This window comes from Melitaea cinxia, chromosome 13 (genome assembly GCF_905220565.1).
Source record: "Melitaea cinxia chromosome 13, ilMelCinx1.1, whole genome shotgun sequence".
Taxonomy (NCBI): domain Eukaryota; kingdom Metazoa; phylum Arthropoda; class Insecta; order Lepidoptera; family Nymphalidae; genus Melitaea; species Melitaea cinxia.
This window is the reverse complement of record NC_059406.1, coordinates 9419443-9439714: the sequence shown is the minus strand read 5'-3', so window position 1 is coordinate 9439714 and position 20272 is coordinate 9419443. Positions and strand designations below refer to the sequence as shown.

Below are 20272 nucleotides of genomic sequence, written 5' to 3'. Positions count from 1 at the left end.
CTGTAAACGACGTATCCCCCACCAAACAGCTCACAATTCAATATGCTACTATTAAGCCAAGTTTCCGTTAATACAATAATATCATAGTTGGTCAAAAGTAATCTTTGTATGAACATATTAGTTTTAGTACGTAAGCCTCGAACATTTTGGTAATATACAGATAAACAGTTGAATTTTAAAATTACATAGCCAGATTCATGCAAAATAACAACAATGGCATCGTTAACTATTTAAGGTTATTCAATGAGTCTAAATCGCGTACAAGTATATAATCGGAGCCATCCGTCTTTCTCATAAAAATACGACCATTTCTGACCCATACGTGTTTGTAGCCCTTCTCTTTGGCAGTCGACCTGGCGGCAGCGTGTAGCGTCTTATTCATGGGGGACAGATGGTCAACGATGTATATCGCAGTTTTTTCGCCATTGAAGCCAAGGTGTGAGCTGTTGAGCTTTTCTTCTTTTGGCTTTCCACGGTTGAAGTTTATCGACGCAGCTAGAAACTCATCGCGAATTTTCCTGCTAGCGAACTGAACTACAACCGATTTCGGTCTCGAACTATTGGGTTTTGTTTTAGCGATACGACTACAATGTGCTATTTGTTCCTGCGAGACAGCACACCCGACCACTGCACCCAGTTGAGTCACCATATGGACTAAATTTTCTGATTTTCGTTCGGGCACACATTGTATTTCAACGTTGGCAGATCGCGCGTTTTGTTCGAGGGTATTAATACGCGCATTAAGATCCCCAACGTTCGACTGCAACACACTATTTTCTTTTTGTAGTTCGACCATGACCTTCTTGGTTTCTTCATGTTCTTTAAGCAGTGATTCAAACTTAGCGTTCATGAAGTCCATAGAGTTTCTCATATCCGACATCTCTTCCTTCACTGACTTAAGTTCGGCGCCAATAGATGTAGACAGTGAATCGATTTTAGAAGATATTTTTAGTGTGTACTCTTGAAACATGTTTCGGAAATCACTGGCTGATAGTGTTGTTGATGGGGGTGATTGCAGCGCCTGCCTCTTAGAAGCACGTACTGTGACATTAGGATTAAAGCGCACTGGGGTGTTATCATTGTTGTTGCTTTTTGGCCGCTGAGTAATGCACAATGGGCACTCCCAATCAGGCGAATCTCTCAAGTTTACATCGGTAGACAAGCAATCCAAATGATAAGATTTCGTGCATACCACACATTCAAGATGGTCACCCGAATCGTTATTATCCTCACAGCATCCCCAAATATGCTTAGTGATAGGCATTGTCGATTATTGATGTAAATTGTGTGCTGAGGATCAAAATGGAGTAAAACAATGTATCGCGAAAATCATATACATTCACGGTGACAACAAAAAAGCAATAAAAGCTATCACGCGTAATTGCTAAATTTATTTTGCAGGCGCTTTGTCACTATATGAATATCACGCAGTCGAGGGTATTTGTAAAAAAAAATGTTTGCGGCCAATACAGTCCTATTTATCAGAATATAATTGATTGTACAGAATTATTTACTGTTCAACTCACCACTCTTGGTGTATACAGTGACTGTGACTATGATTGTTTATCGTTCTTTTAGGAAATAACACGGTGAGAAGTTTATTCCGACGTTTTAAGTATCACACTCAATGTGTTTGAATTCACCGTTTATGTACACGGATAACACTCTCACTTGGAGATCTGTCTTTATTATGGCACTTTATAAACTTTTTTAAGCGATTCTCAATGAAATTTTTGAAATGAATCTAAATTGGGTAAATGATGTAGATGTATAATAAACTTACATACAAATGTCTACATTCTATTACTTAAAATAAAATAAAGAATTTATTATTATTATTAGTATTATCATAAAAAATACATAAATAAATAAAAAGAAGAATAAAAATATAATATATATTCTATCATAAACTAATAAAGTATGTGAGCAATAACGTAAATTGAAGATAACAATTAAATGAAATGATAAAAACACAAATCAATTTTTGATGATTACAGAATTATTCTCCATTAAATTATCTGCACAATGACATGCAAACTATTCTGGTTCCGTAAATAAAAAGCGTTAAATTACAAAAATAGGAAAGGAAAAACGTTAATAAAGATGTATAAATGAGAAGATATAATAATAATAATTAGATAAAATACTTAATTAATATATATACATAATATAATAACTAAAAAATATTATTAAAATGAGTCCCTTTAGGCAAGGTTCCGAAGATACTAGCAGCGTTCTCCCTTTGATTAGCTAGACTAATTCTTTGTCCGAAGTAGCTGCCAGCTCTTCGGTCTCCTGTGACGTCGAATAACCTTTTTGCTATTTCCTTAAAAAGTTTTATAGTGCTAGGACCCCATGGACCAAGGGTCTCGACACCGAATGGGATAAAATCATATTCGGAGCCTAGACCACTGTATTTGTCTGCTTTTGTTTTTTCAGCCGCTTCACAAGCAACACCAGCTCTGTTGTTGGTTCCATGTAGATGAGAAGGAGCCAGCGTGTCTGAAAAGGTTGCATCCCATACCAGCACCCGGCCCATATTCCATGGAATCAAACTCATACTATCTGGTCTTTTGCCATCGTCTCTTGCAATACCAGTCGGCTCAAATAGACTTGGCACGTTGACGGTAGCAAGGGACCGGCGTATGATATCGTTAAGTACGGCATGTCTCGAGAAGCGGCCTGCACTTTTTAGGCATGACAGACTGTGATGTCCAAGCTTGTCGACATCACTGCCATAGGGACATTTATGAGCGGGACCCCAAGCCGTAGACAGGTTGCGATTCGGAGCGTGTCAGGCTCAAGAAATTTTTCTGCATTTTACGAAGGGTACGCGTGAAGTAGGCAGTAGCCTGCCTCATGCGTACCCACGGCCAAAAGCCTAGCACGCGCCGAACCGGTACTACAGCTTAAAAGATTGTCATAAACATTTTTGAATATCATATCAAAAATTGACCGCTCCAGCGGGGTTCGAACCCGCGTCTCCGACTCAATTTTTGATATGATATTCAAAAATGTTTAGAATTCCTAATGTGTGGGTAACACAAAAATAAAATTGTACATATTAAAAATAGCATGGTGTCGTCTTCTGTCAAAGATTTTCATTGTAATATGAAACTTTGAATAGTTACGGGTCTCTGTAAAGTACTCACTATAGACGGCGCCACGGTTCGCTTAAACCGAAAATAAAAATCATCATATCAAAGATTTCGCTCTAGTGGGTGCATCGTTCCATAGCTTAATTGGCTAGAGCGCCGACACGGTCAGTCGGAGACGCGGGTCCGAACCCCGCTGGAGCGGTCAATTGTTGATATGATATTCAAAAATGTTTAGAATTCCTAATGTGTGGGTAACACAAAAATAAAATTGTACAGATTGTCATAAGTCAATTTGCAGTTTATGTCGTCCCAGCTCCTCTGTGAATTCGGAGAATCTGGAAAATTTTGACCTGGGCATGCAATTACGAAAGCGTTTCCAGCTTCTTCCAGCCAGCAATCTCAAAGTTTGAAGGGGATACCCTTAAAATTTTACTTATGAGATTTGCCGAACTATGGACAGAAGATAGGAAGGCCGGTAAAGTGACACTGGAAATTTTGCGAAAATATAATTAATTTTGTGTATATATATAAAAGCGAAAGGTCACTCACTCATCACGAAATCTCCGAAACTACAACGTACCTTATACGACGTACACATCCGCTAAGAACGGATTTTACGAAACTCGACCCCTAAGGGGATAAAACGGGGTTTGGAAGTTTGTATGAAAGTCCTATGTTTTTGAAGTAAGAGACTTGAAATTTAAAATGTATGCTCTATAGATGGCGAGAAGGTATCCAAATAATGTATCTTTAGAAATCAACTCCCTTTTGGGGTTAAAACGTGGGATGGTAGGTTGACTCAAGGTTGTTGTAGGTTGATAAAACGGAGGTTGGAAGTTTGTATGAAAATCCTATGTTTTTGAAGTAAAAGACTTAAAAATTTAAAATGTATGCTCTATTGATGGTGAGGAGGTGTCCAAATAATGCATCGTAATCTATATATATAAAAGAGAAAGGTCACTGACTAAATCATTACGACAACTCAAAAACCGCTGGATGGTCCATCCGCCCAGGATGGACAAAGATAAAATTTGGCAGGGAGGTAGACTATAGTTAGTAGACGTCCGCTAAGAACGGATTTTGCGATATTCCACCGCTAAGGGGTTTTAATTGGGGTTGATAGTTTGTATGAAACATATACAGCAGCTATAAGTTCGCCTGATAGGTTATTTATACTGCAGTCTGAAAATAAAACTAAAAATGTGGTGTATATTTTATAAAGGTGTGTATTTTATAAAAATAACTATTAAATTATACTATATTGTGCCTTTAAAAAGTTACTCAGTGTGATAAGTATTTCAAGTGACTGAAATAAAAAATAATTTGCGTTAAATATCTTAATAGTAATGCATGTCTTCATAACCACGCGGACGTAGTCGCGGGCAACAGTTAGTGTATTATAAAACAAAGTCCTCAAAACTGTTCTTCGACTCTGTCGAGACCTGGGCTATTCTGGACTCTCTGCAGAGATGTCATGTCGACTGGCGATATATCAAGGCACTGAAATATATGTACGACGCGGCGACGATGACCGTTTATGTCAAGGACCAGAGAACAAGACCCATTTCCCTCCGGCGTGGGGTAAGACAGGGAGATGTAATATCACCGAAACTGTTTACCACTGCGCTGGAGGATGTCTTTAGGACCTTGTATTGGGGGGAACGAGGCATCAACGTCAACGGTGAATTCATCTCTTACCTTCGTTTCGCCGACGATATTGTCATCTTTGCGGAGACGTTGGATGAGTTAGGCCAAATGCTGGCCGGCCTAAACGAGTCCTCCCAGCGTGTCGGTCTCTGTATGAACTTGGATAAAACGAAAGTTATGTTTAACAACCAAGTCATCAACCGAGACAGGTATCGGTCGAAGGTACCCTTCTCGAAGTTGTTCAGGATTATATTTACCTAGGCCAATACTATCCAACTAGGCCGCAACAACTTTGAGAAGGAGGCCGATAGGAGGATTCGGTTGGGCTGGGCGGCATTTGGCAGGCTTCGTGGAGTTTTCACTTCGAAGATTCCGCAATGCTTAAAGACAAAAGTCTTCGAGCAATGCGTCCTGCATGTGTTAACGTACGGAGCCGAGACGTGGACACTGACGAAGAGACTGGTCCACAAGTTTGAAGTCGCTCAACGTGCAATGGAACGGGCTATGCTTGGGGTTTCTCTCAAAGATAGGATTAGAAATGAGACTATCCGCGAGAGAACGAAAGTAACTGACATAGCCCACAGAATTAGCAAGTTGAAGTGGCAGTGGGCTGGTCATCTTTGTCGCAGGACCGTTGGCCGTTGGAGCAGACGGGTCCTGGAGTGGAGACCACGCCTTGGCAAACGGAGTGTGGGACGTCCTCCAGCCCGTTGGACCGACGATCTACGTAAGATTGCCAGTGTAGGCTGGATGAGGATTCCGGAAAACCGGGATTTCTGGCGCGAACTTGGGGAGGCCTTTGTCCAGCCGTGGACTACAATAGGCTGAACTGACTGACTGACCCTAACCTCAAAATCTACTGAACGGATTTTCATGCGGGTTCACCAATGAAGAGAAGGCTTCAAGGGGAAGGTTTACAGAACGGCTAAGTCGATTTTGATGAGAGTTTCACTGGAAGTTTGCCGGAAAAACTCTGTGACACACTGATTTCAACGCAGGCGAAGCCGCGGGCACAGCTAGTGGTTTACTTAAGGTTTTTTTAGTTCAATGTAATTTATCTAATTATTATTATTATATCTTCTCATTTACACATCCTTATCAACAAAACACAAATATACATAAATTATAGAAAGAAAAGTAATTGCACCATATTACACTAAATTATCTCCATCTTAAGATAATAATCCTTAACGTGTTTTTTAAAAGTCTACAGTGATTTAGCCTCCCTTATGTGTAAGGGCAGACTATTCCATAATTTAATAGCCTGAACAGTAAATACTGACTAAAGTACTTGGACTTATGTACGGGTAGCTCCAGCATAAGTCTTCGGGATGCTTAATTCTGAAGCTGCGCCGAGATTTAAATAAGAAGGAGAATTTGGATTAAATAGCACACAGTATAACAGAGAAATCATATTATGTAGGTTCCGGCGAAGGCATAATATAGGAAGCCACTTGAGCTTGGAACGAAATTCAGCAACATGGACAAGGCTCGTTTGGCTGTGCATGAGAGGGTGTTGGTTCCGACACTCATCTCCAGAAGTGAAGGTTGGGTTTGGCAGAAGAATCATGAAAGCAGAATAAATGCAGTTGAGAAGAGAGCGTTAAGAAGTATGATAGGAGTTAAACTGAGTGATAAAATAAGGAATAGTGCGATAAGGAAACGTTGTGGTGAAAGAAGATGTAGTGACAAAAATTGAGAAAGGTATGCTCAGATGGTTTGGCCATGTCGAGAGAATGAGTGAAAAACGATTGACGAAAAAAGTGTATAAGGCGAGTGTGAATGGAAGGGTTGGAAGGGGTAGACCTAGGCGGACGTTTCGGAATCAAATAAGGGACGTCTTGAAAAAACGCCAGGTCAAGAGTATCCTAAACCGAAGAGCATGTATGAAGGGAATAATGAAAGTGGACGAAGCGAAACAAGTATGTAAGGATCGTAGCAAGTTGAAAGAAGTGGTTTCTGCCTACCCCAAGGGGAAGAGGCGTGATTATATCTACGTATGTATGTATTATTAAATAGAGCTACAAGTACATAAGCACATAATTTGTGTTAACCTTATATGGAGTATTTATTTAAGTTGAAACTTTAATTATTTTTTATTTTTTCGTATTTTTGTCGAGTGTCTAAGTTTTATAAATGTCAGAGATATCCGGACAACAAGCGAAGGCGAGTAATATGGTTTCATTAATACTCTTTGGACCTAACCTAAAAACCTAAAGATCTCGAAATCACCATGTGTTGTAGATTTAAAGTTAATTTAAAGACCAGCGATCCCCAGTGGATACAAGAACAAAGAAACGTGACAAGGGTATTTTAACGTCCAGTACAAAGACTGCATACACATGCGAAAATTATCGAAAACAGCTAAATAGCCGCCTAATGGCGTTTTCTCATATAACACATAAACGTTTCATGATCCTTACTTCCGCACACTAATTATAAAGGTTATATGAAGTATATTTCGTAGAATCACACTTTAATCATTTTATTTTAAATCATATCTGCATGAATATAAATTTGGTAATTTATAACACTATAAAAAGATTATAGTTATTAGAGCAATACCCTAAAAGTAACTTTAAAATTATTATCGATTTGATAGTATTCGTATATGCAATCTATACAAACAAACAAAATTGGAGTGTCAGTTTATAATATTAAAATAACCATATGTATGTATATAGGTACGGCACAAATACCAAAATAACATTTTTTACAATTTTTGTCTCTCTGTCTGTTAGTTCCGGATAATCTCTGAAACGGCTGGGCTGATTTTGACGGGACTTTCACTGCCAGGTGTAGTAAGAAGTAACTTAGGCTAATTTTATTTTAGAAATTTATTCATTTTGTAACTCTGCGAACTAAACGATATTTTTTTAATTCCACGCTGACGAAGTCGCGGGTACAGCTAGTGTAATATATATACTAAATACATAATTAAATGTGTCATCATAATCATCATCATCATAACAGCCTATACAGTCCACTGCTGGACATAGGCCTCCACAAGTTTACGCCAAAAATAACGTGAACTCATGTGTTTTGCCCATAGTCACCACGCTGGGCAGGTGGGTTGGTGACCGCAGTACTGGCTTTGTCGCACCGAAGACGCTGCTGCCCGTCTTCGGCCTGTGTATTTCAAAGCCAGCAGTTGGATGGTTATCCCGCCATCGGTAGGCTTCTTCAGTTCCAAGGTAGTTGTGGAACCTTGTTACCCCTAGGTCGCCTCTTACGACACCCACGAGAAGAGAGGGGGTTGCTAAATTCTTTAGTGCCGTAGCCACACAGCACATTAAATTTACATTAAATGTGTGCTTGTATTATATTACAAAGTGCCAAGCGTCGGAATAGTATAACACATAACATTGCAGTGTACTTAAGTAAGAATTAATTGAATTTGTAATAGTGTTTGGTCTAAGAAAAAAGATATTGCAATATACATTTACATAACGTCAGATGCAAGTATTATTTTCCAATGTAATGTGTTAACTCAACGTCACACGACCAACTTATTTTTAAATTCAAATTAAAAGCATACGTTGACTTTTATGAGGCCGCAGCGCCCGAAAGCCGTTTCGCTTATCTGCAACCACTGACCACTTAATTTCGCTCTTTTCTCTATGTTTTAGTTTTTTCAGAGTTAATTTTAGATTTTATGACGACTTAGCTTTTTAATGGAAGCCTAAATATGATATTGATGGATTTATTATTAAGCATGTAAAATGAAAACCATTAGATAGTACTTGAAGTAAATTGAATTCCAGTAGGTACTTTAGAGGGTCCAAGGCTATTTACATATATATATATATATATATATATATATATATGTATATATATATATATGTATATATATATATATATGTAGGATTGGTACTTAATGCGCTACACTTATATATAGTATCAGTTTATAAGTTTTGATAGTTTCCTTTACAACAGCCAAGATCCAAGTGTTAATATGAACAAAATCCAAAACCTTTCAAATTATGTGAGGCGCGATAAGCCACGAAGAAGCCCTCCATAAACAGTAATAAACATATTATAAAAAAAGTAAGTACCTATGCGTGCAATGCGTAAATAAAACGGAGTTGATTTATAGCAAAAATGGCGAAAATATGAATTCTATTAACATTACACTCATTAGTGTACGTATTTAGATATTATTTAAAACAGGTAAAATTACACGTAATACAGGAATATGAAAATACAGCTTTTTCACAAATACCCAATAAATTGTAAAGCTTAATACAAAAGAGTATAATTATGTACGAAACTGCTTATACATATTTTAAAAGCACAATTAACGAAGGTTTTTATTAATAACCGTAATTTTCACGGAAATTTTGAACAATGTTCTCGTACATGTATTAATTTAAAATAAATAATTTATTTATTGAACAAAAATATATAATATTGAATACAAAATAAATGATATTTTAATTATTTTTAATTTTATAAAATAATTTAAAGATATGTCACTACATACATAAAAGATAATAATTGAAAATAACATTTTAATCATCATGATAAAAAGAAAATATGAAATTAAAAAAATACTTAAATTATGTAGAATGTAGAAAAGATAACGTTATTTATCAAATTTTTTTTATGATTTGTAAAATATTTTTAAGACATTAATCGCTATATCTACCTAATATCTTAAGATGTTTCTACCAAATACTCAAGCTTATCATAAAGAAGGATCAAATTAAGAATACCGTTAATGCAAAAGTTAGTTAACGTCATAGCCATGCTCATTGTTCAAATATTTTAATGTTTTAATCAAAAATATGTTTTAAATATGTCTTCAAAGCACAAATACGCTACAAATAAGACCTTGTTTGTTTTGACAAAAGTAATAAGGTATAAAAAAAAAGAAAAATACCAAAGAAGTTGATTCATAGAACAAAGATGAAAAAGTGTTTGATGAAACCTTTCAGAATAATACAGTTTCACTCAAAAAAAGCATTTTTTGTATATTTTCGAATTTCTGTATATGTATGGGTAACTAAATAAATACTTTTCTCCCATTGTTCCGACGCTCAAAACAAGAGGTACTGAATCGCGCAGGAGTTTTCCAGTAATATTTTATTGTAATTTTGGACTTTGAAGTCGTAAAAGCTTTTTTTATAAATTTCTGTATCGAATTAACGTTATTAATTAAGTTATATAAGTTAAGTCACAATATTGATGATGATGATGATGATGATGATGCTGTCCTAAGGTACCCCAGTGGTACAAAGGGCCCTCGTGAGACGTCTCCATCCGCTCCTGTCCTGTGCCTCTCGCTCCACGTCCCTCCAACTAAGCCCGGCCGCTCGCAGCTCGGCGTCGATAGTCCGCTGCCACGTGTGCGCCGGCCGGCCCCGTCTCCTACTCCCGCGCGGCCTCCACGTGAACGCGACCCTGGCGGCGCTGTCCTCTGGTCTTCGGAGGGTGTGTCCTATCCACTTCCACTTCCGCTGAGCAATTTCTTGCTTGATCGGGATTTGGTGGCATCGATTCCAAAGATCCTCGTTGCTGATAGTGTTCGGCCAGAATCTGCGCAGGATGAACCTAAGGCATTTGTTGACGAACACTTGTAGCTTGTGCGTCAGACCCTTTGTCTCTTTCCATGTCTCGCAGCCGAAGAGCAAGACAGACTTCACTAAGGAATCGAAAAGGGAAATCTTGATCCGCCGGGTGAGCACGTTCGAATCCCAGACCGGTTTTAATTGGGCAAAGGTGGCTTTCGCTTTTTTGATTCGCGCGTCGACGTCGTCATCAGAGCCCCCGCTGTTGGTCACGGTGCTGCCGAGATATACAAATTTCGTGACAGTTTCCAGTGGTGCACCGTTGAGTGTGATGGAGCGATTGTCGCATGACTGAACACGCATTTCGACGGTCTTCCCAGTATTGATTCGTAGCCCCTTATCTTGAGCTACCTCTCGTAATGAGTTCAGCTTCATTTGTAGATCGGGCAGTGAAGACGAGATCAACACTATGTCGTCCGCGTACTCGAGGTCCTCCAGGTGCGAGCCATCGCTCCATGCGATGCCTCTAGGTGTCTCGGTTACCTTCCGCATGACGTCGTCGAGCAGGATGACGAAGAGCAGCGGCGACAGGAGGCAGCCCTGTTTGACTCCTGCAGTCATCGAAATTGGTTCCCCTAGGGCTTGGTCGTGCACTACTCTGCAAGTACTGCCATTATATAGGGACTGGATTATACCTATATACTTGCTCGGTATTCCTCTTCGACTGAGGCTGGACCACAGTGCGCTCCACTTCACGGAGTCGAAGGCTTTTTCGAAGTCGACGAAAGCCAGGAAAAGTTCGGCTCGCCACTCCACGCACGATTCGATGAGTACGCGCAAGGTGTTCGTGTGGTCAGTGCATGAACGCCCAGAACGGAACCCAGCCTGCTCCTCCCGAAGTGTTTTCACAATCTCTGGGGCCATACGGTTGAGAAGTACTTTTGCCAGTACTTTAGTAGCAGTTGGTAAGAGTGTTATGCCTCTCCAGTTATCGCTGACTGACAAGTCACCTTTCTTCGGTACCTTCACGAGCAAACCTTGCTTCCATTCACAGGGGACACGCTCCGTCTCCCAAACGCGCTGCAAGAGGGGACAGAGTATCTCGGCTGACCTAGCCGGGTCCGCCTTAAAGAGCTCCACGTTGATGTTGTCCACTCCTGGCGCCTTTCCTGCCTTGAGCTGTTTGATGGCAGCGACTACTTCTGCGTATGTAGGTGGAGTCGTTGGCAGATTCAGGAGTGGTCCTGGGCTGTTCGGAACAGTCGTCGGTTGAGTTTGGCATTGGGTCCATAGCTTGGAGAAGTGCTCGGTCCATCGTTTAAGTTACTCCTCTGTAGTACAAAGCAGCTGTCCCGTGGCGTCCTTCAGCGGCTTTTTGGAGGGACGTGACTTGTTGCACAAACGCTTAGTGACGTCGTACAACTCCCTCATGTTTGATACCTTGGCTGCTGCGTTGGCCCGGTCGGCTAGCTCGTCGGCGGCGCGTCGTATGTCGCGTCTAGCCAATTTACGAATTTGGAGACGTATGGCTGCGTATTCTTCATCGAGGGTCTTTTTGGTGGTAAAGTTATTAGCGGCCAGCAGGTCTAGCTTTATACTCTGCCTTTTCTCTATTGCAGACCACAGCTCCTGGGACATCCAAGGTTCTTGTTTGGAGTGTTTATAGCCTAGGGCTTTTTCGCCGGCTTTAGTGAAGGCAGTACGCATACGCTCCCAAGCTTCGTCCATGTCCTCGTCTTCCAGGTCTTTCAAAAGTTCAAATTGGTTGCGAAGGCAAATACTAAACTCCTTTCTTCCCTCTTCGCTCCTCAGGATCTACAAATTGAACTTTTTGGATGCCTTCTCAACCTTACGTCGAGCTGCTGCCATCCTGAGACGTACATCAGCAACAATAAGATGGTGATCGCTATCCGCATCCGCGCCGCGACGGTTCCTAACATCGAGTAGCGATGTTCTCCATGCTCTGCTTATCGCAATATGATCGATCTGGTTTCGGGTCACACCATCAGGAGAAATCCAGGTGATTTTTTGGCACTCCTTGTGCTTGAACAGGGTTCCTCCGATCACCAGATCGTGTGCAGAGCACAGGTCGCCGAAGAGTTCTCCGTTTTCGTTTATTACTCCGGCGGCCCCTTCGCGTCCCATGTAATGCTCTCGGTCCTCGTTGTCTGAGCCCATCTTGGCATTCAGGTCTCCCATCAGGATTACTATATCCTGCTTCTTTGTGCTCTTCAAGGTCGACTCCAGCTGCTCGTAAAAACTCTCCTTTTCATCCGGCAATGCCGAGTTAGTTGGGGCGTAACATTGGATCACAGTGATTTTTCTGACTCTAGATGAGAACCGAGCTGTGATGATTCGTTCCGATATCGGATTCCAGGACAGAAGGCTGTTCTTCGCGCTACGGCTTAGGAGCAGCCCCACGCCGTACTCCCGAGTTGCGTTCTCATCCTCTTTTCCACTGTACAGAAGGGTCGAGTCAAAATCAGATGTTATTTCACCAAATCCGTTCCATCTCGTTTCGCTTAATCCTAGGATATGAATGCTGTAGTCCCGCATGATTTTGGCTACCTGCGGAAGCCTTTCAGGTTGAGTCATGGTTCTGACATTCCAACATCCAATCCGTGTCCGTAATTTCGCGCTAAAGGTCATCGGTAATAAGGGGGATCGGTCTTTCTTTCTCTTTGAGGGTTTCATAATCTGTTACTTTAAGAATGTGCAGGTGATTAGCCCACAGCATCCCGATCACGGTGACGGGGCTGCCATCTTTGCAACCGTGCTCACAGGGCCAGTCTTTTTAGGGAGACCTAAGGCTTCTGGTAGCCTAAACCGCTGGTTTTTACCAGTGAGTGGTTCTTCTCACGAACCCTCCTCCTTTCACATCCGGGCTTGGGACCGGCAACGGCGGAGTTAAAAGTCACAATATTACAAAACAAAAAAAAAATTAAACTTATGTTCCTGTTTGAGATAAATATAGTGATATTTAACTATTAGAAAATTTAACTGCCATTTTATTTACAGCAAAATTGGTTTTGAAATTCCTTGGAGTAATATTTAGTATTTTTTTCATAATCTTAATAACTTACAAATATTTTATTTTTGAAGATGGGACTACAAAAGTAAAAACGAAACTGTTTTGAAAATATTAGCTATGTATAATTATGATTTTAAAAAAAGGCTAACAATGAAAAAAATATTTATGTCATGTTTTGCATATATCAGACGCCGCGTTGGCGCAACGGTTACAGCCATGGATTGTACCTGTTGCGCTGGCGGTTGCGGGTTCGATCCCCGCACATGACAAACATTTGTATTGGCTATCAGGGGGTTTTTGCTGTGGTCTGGGTGTTTGTGCAGTCCTTGTGGGTGTCCCCACAGTGCCTCGGAGAGCGCGTTAAGCCGTCGGTTCCGGTTGTTATCGTGTACACCTGATAGCGATCGTTACTCATAGTAGGGAATATATCCGCCAACCCGCATTGGAGCAGCGTGGCGGATTAAGATCTGATCCTTCTCCTACATGGGGAAAGAGGCCTATGCCCAGAAGTGGGATATTACAGGCTGAAGCGTTGCATATATCAGAAAAAAATTATAAAACGTTAATCTTGTCTTTATTTCACGCATATTGTATATTTAAATTTTAAAAAGGTTAAAGACTTTCTTTGTTCAAACGTTACTAGCCTCTGTGGCGATAAAAAGAATTTTGCTCAGTATATTTCAACGATTAAATATAAAGCACCTGGGTGACCGAGCTTAGCTCGATATTTTTAGTAAATCATGTTTTTTGGGAATCATATTTAAATACGAATTACATATTTATAAAATATGAATAATATTTTTTGTTACTGACAATAATAATTATATTTTTTATAATATAATTATAATTGTCGTTAATAATATATATAAATATAAATAATCAAAAATAAAAAAATAATTAAAAAGTAATAATGATAATATATGGATAATATTTTTCGATTTTACCGACATAATAATAAAAAATAAGAACTGGGTATTTAAATAAAAACTAACGAGCGCAATTAGGAAAAAGAAAGAAAAATAATTATCGATCTGGAAATCTGAGGATTTGAACCGTGGTCTTTTCGGTCAACCGCGACCGGCCGATTATGGCCGAGCTGAGCTATTGCAACTTTATTGACAAATGCAAAATTTACCTTCGTACTCTAACGATATTTTGGCCATTTTTTCATTGTCTAAAAACTGGGATAAAATGACATTTTCTAAAAATCGCCTAGCTATATTTATTTATCTCCCACGAAGTCCCATGCATACTAAACTTCATGAAAATCGTTGGAGCCGTTTCCGAGATTTAGATTATATATATATATATATATATATATATATATATATATATATATATATACAAGAATTGCTCGTTTAATAGTATTAGATATCTTATTACTTTAACACACGGTCTTCAACGTCAACTTAATGTTTATGTTATAGGTAACATCCGACTACTAGCTATTTTTTTAAATATACCTAGAAATTATATAACTCAAGTAGGAATTGCACCGGTAACCCGCGGAGCACAAAGCAGAAGTAAAAGCAATAAACTGCACCAAAGGGCTAGTCTAAATTGATTTATGCTACAAGATGGGGTTTCATAGAAAAATCTAAGTAACCAAGAGACCTTTCATTGTTTCGCAAAAATGAAATGTCTTTGTACGGGATATACAGTTTGAAGAACTGGTAGTTGTATGTTATTGGAATTGTACACGACACCACAAAGTGCGCTCTCCCAGAATATGGTATCTACTCACCAACCGTGTAAGCAGATGATTTAACCAAATTATGCTAAACAAAAGGCGATGACCACGTAGCCTTAAATCCAGATTAAGAAGATCTAAGACACTGACGATTCGAAATCGAAAAACCAATTAGAAGACATCGGAAACTGTTAAACATCATACTACCATACATGTAACCGCATAATTATAAATCATCGAGAACAATTAATTATATTTCTATGTTCCTTTGAAACAATTTCTTGAGAATTTGATGTATAGCTTGGCAAGTCAAAATTCAAACTTTACTGAGTGATTACGGACAGCGGATGTGCAAATTATAACGTTCATCATGGCCCACATCACTCACATCTGGGGCTTAAATCTGATAAAGCAGAAATTAATATTCATATCATGATCTTAAGTGTCCTCAATCTGGCACATATTGTTTGAAGATTGTAACGGATACCAAAACGAATACTTTGTTGTTTTAAATTGTTTCAGAAGCTTCGTAGAGATACGTACTAATTTATCTGTTTACAGTTGCAGACAAACAATTTCCTATTTGTCGTTATGCGATATATCATACAAATGATTTTTCATAATCATAAAACTTTGTTTGTGATAAGAATTTGCCATTAAATCAAATGTTTTAATTGGTTATTTAGAACCATACTATTAAACATGCTGGTATCTAATTACATTCGGGCTGTAACATCCCACTGCTGCCCAGCAGCCTCTTTCTTCATATAGAAGAAGAATTAGAGTTTAATCCATCACGCTGCTCCACTGCCGGATATTCCCTACAATGAGTAACGATCTCTTTCAGGTATTTATGATGACAACCGGGACTGACGGCTTAACGTGCTCTCCGAGGCACGCTGGATCAGACACACAAGGACAGACATATTTGTACAAATACAAATATCTAACCCGAGCGGGAATCAAACCCGCAAATTTTAGCCAACCACTACACCGGAGCGGTTGTTACACCAGAGCCTTTGTTCGTTGGCGGTATCTTATTAATATTTTAAATAGTTAATACTGCGAACGAAATATTTTAATAACTATTTTAAAACCCGTGACATTTAATATTACTTTTATAATTTTATTTTAATTAAAATACCTTGAAATTATTATTAGAATTCCTGCTACTATTGCACTAGCGTGTGTAAAACCTGCCTGTTCACATTCATTACATCATATGAAATTTAATTTTGTATTATAAGTACATAAATATGAGTTCGTTGTAATTGTCATAGTAATTTATTCCATTTTACGTACGAATGAATCGAATAAACAGTTTACAATAATTGAAGAATAAAATCAAGTGAGAAACAAAATGAACCGACGCGGATACGGCCCCTGAAAAGCTTTATGCAAATCGGAGGCATACTGTCTGATGAAATTTCCTTATTTATACGTGTGAATCTGTACAGTTTTTTCCGCTTTGAGTAAATTTAATAAAATTCAGAAATGGTAGAAGCTTGCACATGATATCGTAACCGTACCTTCATTGTATATACTATTTATATAAATGTAACATACGACTTTTGCTGACATTAAAAATATTTGATTTTTTGTTCTAGTTGGCATTCTCCATCGATATTAATAAAGGGCGAATCTATTTTTTTTTTTTTGTTCTTTCTAGGCCGCACAGTCTACAAAATGTAATTCACTGCATCTTTTTTAACCCGCCGCTCTGTACAATTCCCATGAAAGATAGGAAGTGTGCAATCACGAATGAGTATCAAACGGTAAATATGTATAAAAAATGTTTTCTAGTTCAAGGTGGGTAGTAATAAGCCAACAACCCTTGTAAAGACATTTATTTTTACCGTTAAACTGTTCTTGATATTTAATAAAGCAGTCGTAGACAATTTAATTTCTATCATGAAGTTTATCATTCTAACGAATGTTTAAATATAGTTTTAGCATATTTTTAAGTTTTACGAGTAACTGAAACAAAACAAGAATAATTTATTACTTCGGTTATTTTCATGTATATTTATTTACTGCTTAATAAAAAAGGTTTAAAAAAGAATGTATATACTTATGTGCGCACGTCAGAAGTTATACTTCATTGGCTAGCTAGCTTCACGTTGCTAACTTCTTCTTCGTTGACTAGCTTACTTCAGAATGTCGGTTTTTTTGTGACGATGTGTGCGCGCATCGCAAAAATTTACTCTCATCATTTTTACCTAGCGCCCCAAAAGAAGTATAACTTCAAAAATTGCAAGTCTTAAATACAAAAGAAAACAAGCTGCACTGACGTAATTTTAATTAGGTGGATTTATAAGTAAACAAGTTTTGATTACATTACTCCGTGATCGATAGAACGAACGTGACAAGAAAATTTCTAGAGTTACTCAAAGACACTTACTAAGTAGCGACGAAGGTGAAGCATGATCTATTGGACCTTTTGTGTTATCACTTTTTCGTATAACGTAATATTTGGGTCACACAAGTATAGATTTTTTTTCTGTTAAAAAGGTTTTTTATTTTGAAAACATTTTTGTCAGTGTCAGTATTTTTCACATTGTTTGATACTTGTGGTTATTGCTTCGCTGTGAGTCATAGAGTAGATAATACTAGCCATATACATTATAGCATATATGAAGAAGATGTAAGAATAAGTGTGTTTGCTCGCACAAGAAAGAACCTGCCTTAATTTACGTTGACATTAGATTTTTGATTAATAGAAAAGAATCATCAAAATCGGTACACCCAGTAGAAAACTGTGAGGTTAAAATACAGTCAAATTGAGAACCTCCTCTTTTTAACCGACTTCAAAGAAAGGAGAACAACAAAAAAAATACAGTAGGTATTTTTTTAATGTATAATACCCCCGACCACTGCTTGGGGAAGTGAGACAGCGATAGACATTTATTCACCAATGCTAACAACAACCCCACATATAGTTTTTTGCTACCCTGCATACGTCAGATGTTAGCCCATCCGGACCTGGAGCTTTCTTTGGATTTTGGTTCAAGAGAACTTGTTCCAACTCGGCAGCTGTAAAAGGTGGATCATCATGCGAAAGATCTTGTAGCTCCGCAGGAGTTCTGTATTCTACGGCCTCTCTGACCTGTTTGTGATAGGCAGTTCCGGTTGTTACAGAGTCCTTCGGGTAGAACGTGTTTGCAAGGAGTTCAGCTGATTGATCCGGTGAAAGTGTTTCACCGACCTCGCTCCTTAGCAACATGTCTTCGTTTCTGCGAGAGGTTTTCCTGATGACTCTGTAAATACCGTCCCATACGCTTTCACGGTCTTGTGCCGTACAGAACTCCTTCCAGCTTTGGGTGGCTGCTTCGCTTGCCGCTAGTTTGTATTTATCCCTAGCCAGTATGTATTCTTCTACAACGTAAGCCCTTCGGCTGGGTGCAGCATTTTTATGCGACGTTTGTATTTTTTTGCTTCCCTTTTCAGGGAGTAAAGCTCAACAGACCACCATGGTGGTCTGGGGTCGCCTTTCCACGGCTTTATCTTCGGGATAGTTTTCTCGCAAGTGCGATGGATCGCCTAGACATAGTTATTGATGATATCCTCCAGTTCTTCTTTGTTCAGGACCTTAGAGACACAACTCTGAGTTATGTTTTCTTCTGCAAGCTCGGACTTCAAGTTTGTGGTGAAATCTGTCCATCTCGCCTTATTGGTGTTGTATCTGCGAGTCGAGATTGGTTCTATAGGTTTTAGAGGTCCCTCGGTACGCAGATTGAACGTGATGGCGTTGTGATCAGACGTAATCAGATCTCTTTCCACCCTCCAGTTCTCCATTGCTGCAAGAAGGGACTGACTGGTCAGAGTTACGTCCACGCAGCTCGAGTAAAGCTTGCCGCCTCTATAGGTCTCGAATCTAGGGATATTGCCTACATTGTGAATATGGAGGTCCATCTCGGTTATAAATCCGTGGAATTGTGCTCCTCGATGATTTTCGGAGCTGCTGCCCCACCAGTGACTCCAGGCATTCACGTCACCTGCCACTATAAGATGGTGAGTGGAGATTTTTGTGGTTGCCGCTCTCAGCTGCTGTAGATAGGTTTCCATATCTTGGTCCCCTTCAAAGTACACGGACAGTAACCCGAGCTCGAGCTTGCCGGCCTTTACAAAGACCGCTACCAGGTTTTCGGTGACGATCTGGGGGTCGTGAATGACTTCCACATTGTCACCGAAGACGACGATTGCTGCCTTAACTGGTTTCTGGCGGCCCAGGGTGCACTGGATGATTTTCGCACCCGGGTATTGTCTCATTTCACCCGTTCTACCGATGTACGGTTCTTGGACTAGGGCGAAAGATATTCTCCTTTCTGCGGCCACCTGACGTAGCTCATCCGTAGCCAGTTTCGAGCGCTGCAGGTTTACCTATATAAAGCGTATGGCGCAGCCTGTTTTCTCCGCATCTTCGTTGGGAGCCACCACTTTGGCCTCCGGGTCACCCTCAGCAATATTGGACCCTCGATCTAGCTATGTTGTCCCATTTTTGTCGTTCCTGGCACTCTGTGCTGTATGCAATGTGAGCTAGGTCAGCACCTGCCCTTTTGGCCCTGGAGCAGTTTACGCATCTAGGTTGTTCGTTCTTAGCCCTCGATGGACAGTTCCCCCCCGTATGCTCGCCGCCGCAGTAGCTGCAAACATCTTTTTCCTGCTTGCAGAGTGCCCTGGTATGACCGTAACCTAGGCACTTCATGCATTGCACGAGAGGGGACTGGTCATCGACTTGGCATCGTCCGAATCCTACATAAATTTTCCCCTTCTCCGTGAATCTCCTCCAGACCTTGGGGGAGAGCTCCAGGACAGGATGGCACTCGTGCGGGTTTCGGGCACGTTTTCTGAAGCGCACCTTCATTTTCAGCGCTGCCTTGTCCACTCCGTCGAGGATATGGCCATTTTGGGCCTTAATGTGGTCAATTATCTCCTCGTCGGAGTAGCACGACAATACACCCCTTAAGCAAACTAGAGGGTTCTGATTAGAGGGCTCCCGGACCGTCAGTTCTTTGTTGTTTAGAACCTGGCCCCTGATCTTGTTCATGTCTTCTTTTGACGCGCATCTCACTAAAACCTTTTGGTCGCGCGCTTTCCTGACTCTTTCCACCCTTGCTCCGGACTTCTTTAAGTCCAGCGATGTTCTTATTTTATTTAGGACGTTTTCGCTGGCTTCCTTAGGATTCCGGGATACAATTATTAGGGTGTGATTCAGTCTGTGCTCGATGGTGTCGCTCTTAGGTTTGGCGGCGGCCTGAGCGTAACTGGTTGGTGTCAGTGGAGCTAACTTTGTGAC

General features: G+C 39.9%; 2 protein-coding genes across 2 annotated transcripts; both read right to left on the bottom strand.

Annotated features, from left to right (window-relative positions):
- Nucleotides 1–226: 226 nt before the first annotated feature.
- On the bottom strand, nt 227–1264 carry LOC123658885. The gene has a single exon (XM_045594176.1). The coding sequence runs from the start codon at nt 1262–1264 to the stop codon at nt 227–229; it is 1038 nt and encodes a 345-aa protein (XP_045450132.1).
- A 17252-nt stretch (nt 1265–18516) lies between these two features.
- On the bottom strand, nt 18517–19245 carry LOC123658884. Its single transcript, XM_045594175.1, has one exon. The coding sequence runs from the start codon at nt 19243–19245 to the stop codon at nt 18517–18519; it is 729 nt and encodes a 242-aa protein (XP_045450131.1).
- Between the last annotated feature and the right edge of the window lie 1027 nt (nt 19246–20272).

What these genes read in the sequence shown, in the direction of transcription:
- LOC123658885 (XM_045594176.1), bottom strand. Translation starts at nt 1,264, where the DNA reads ATGCCTATCACTAAGCATATTTGGGGATGCTGTGAGGATAATAACGAT.
- LOC123658884 (XM_045594175.1), bottom strand. Translation starts at nt 19,245, where the DNA reads ATGAGACAATACCCGGGTGCGAAAATCATCCAGTGCACCCTGGGCCGC.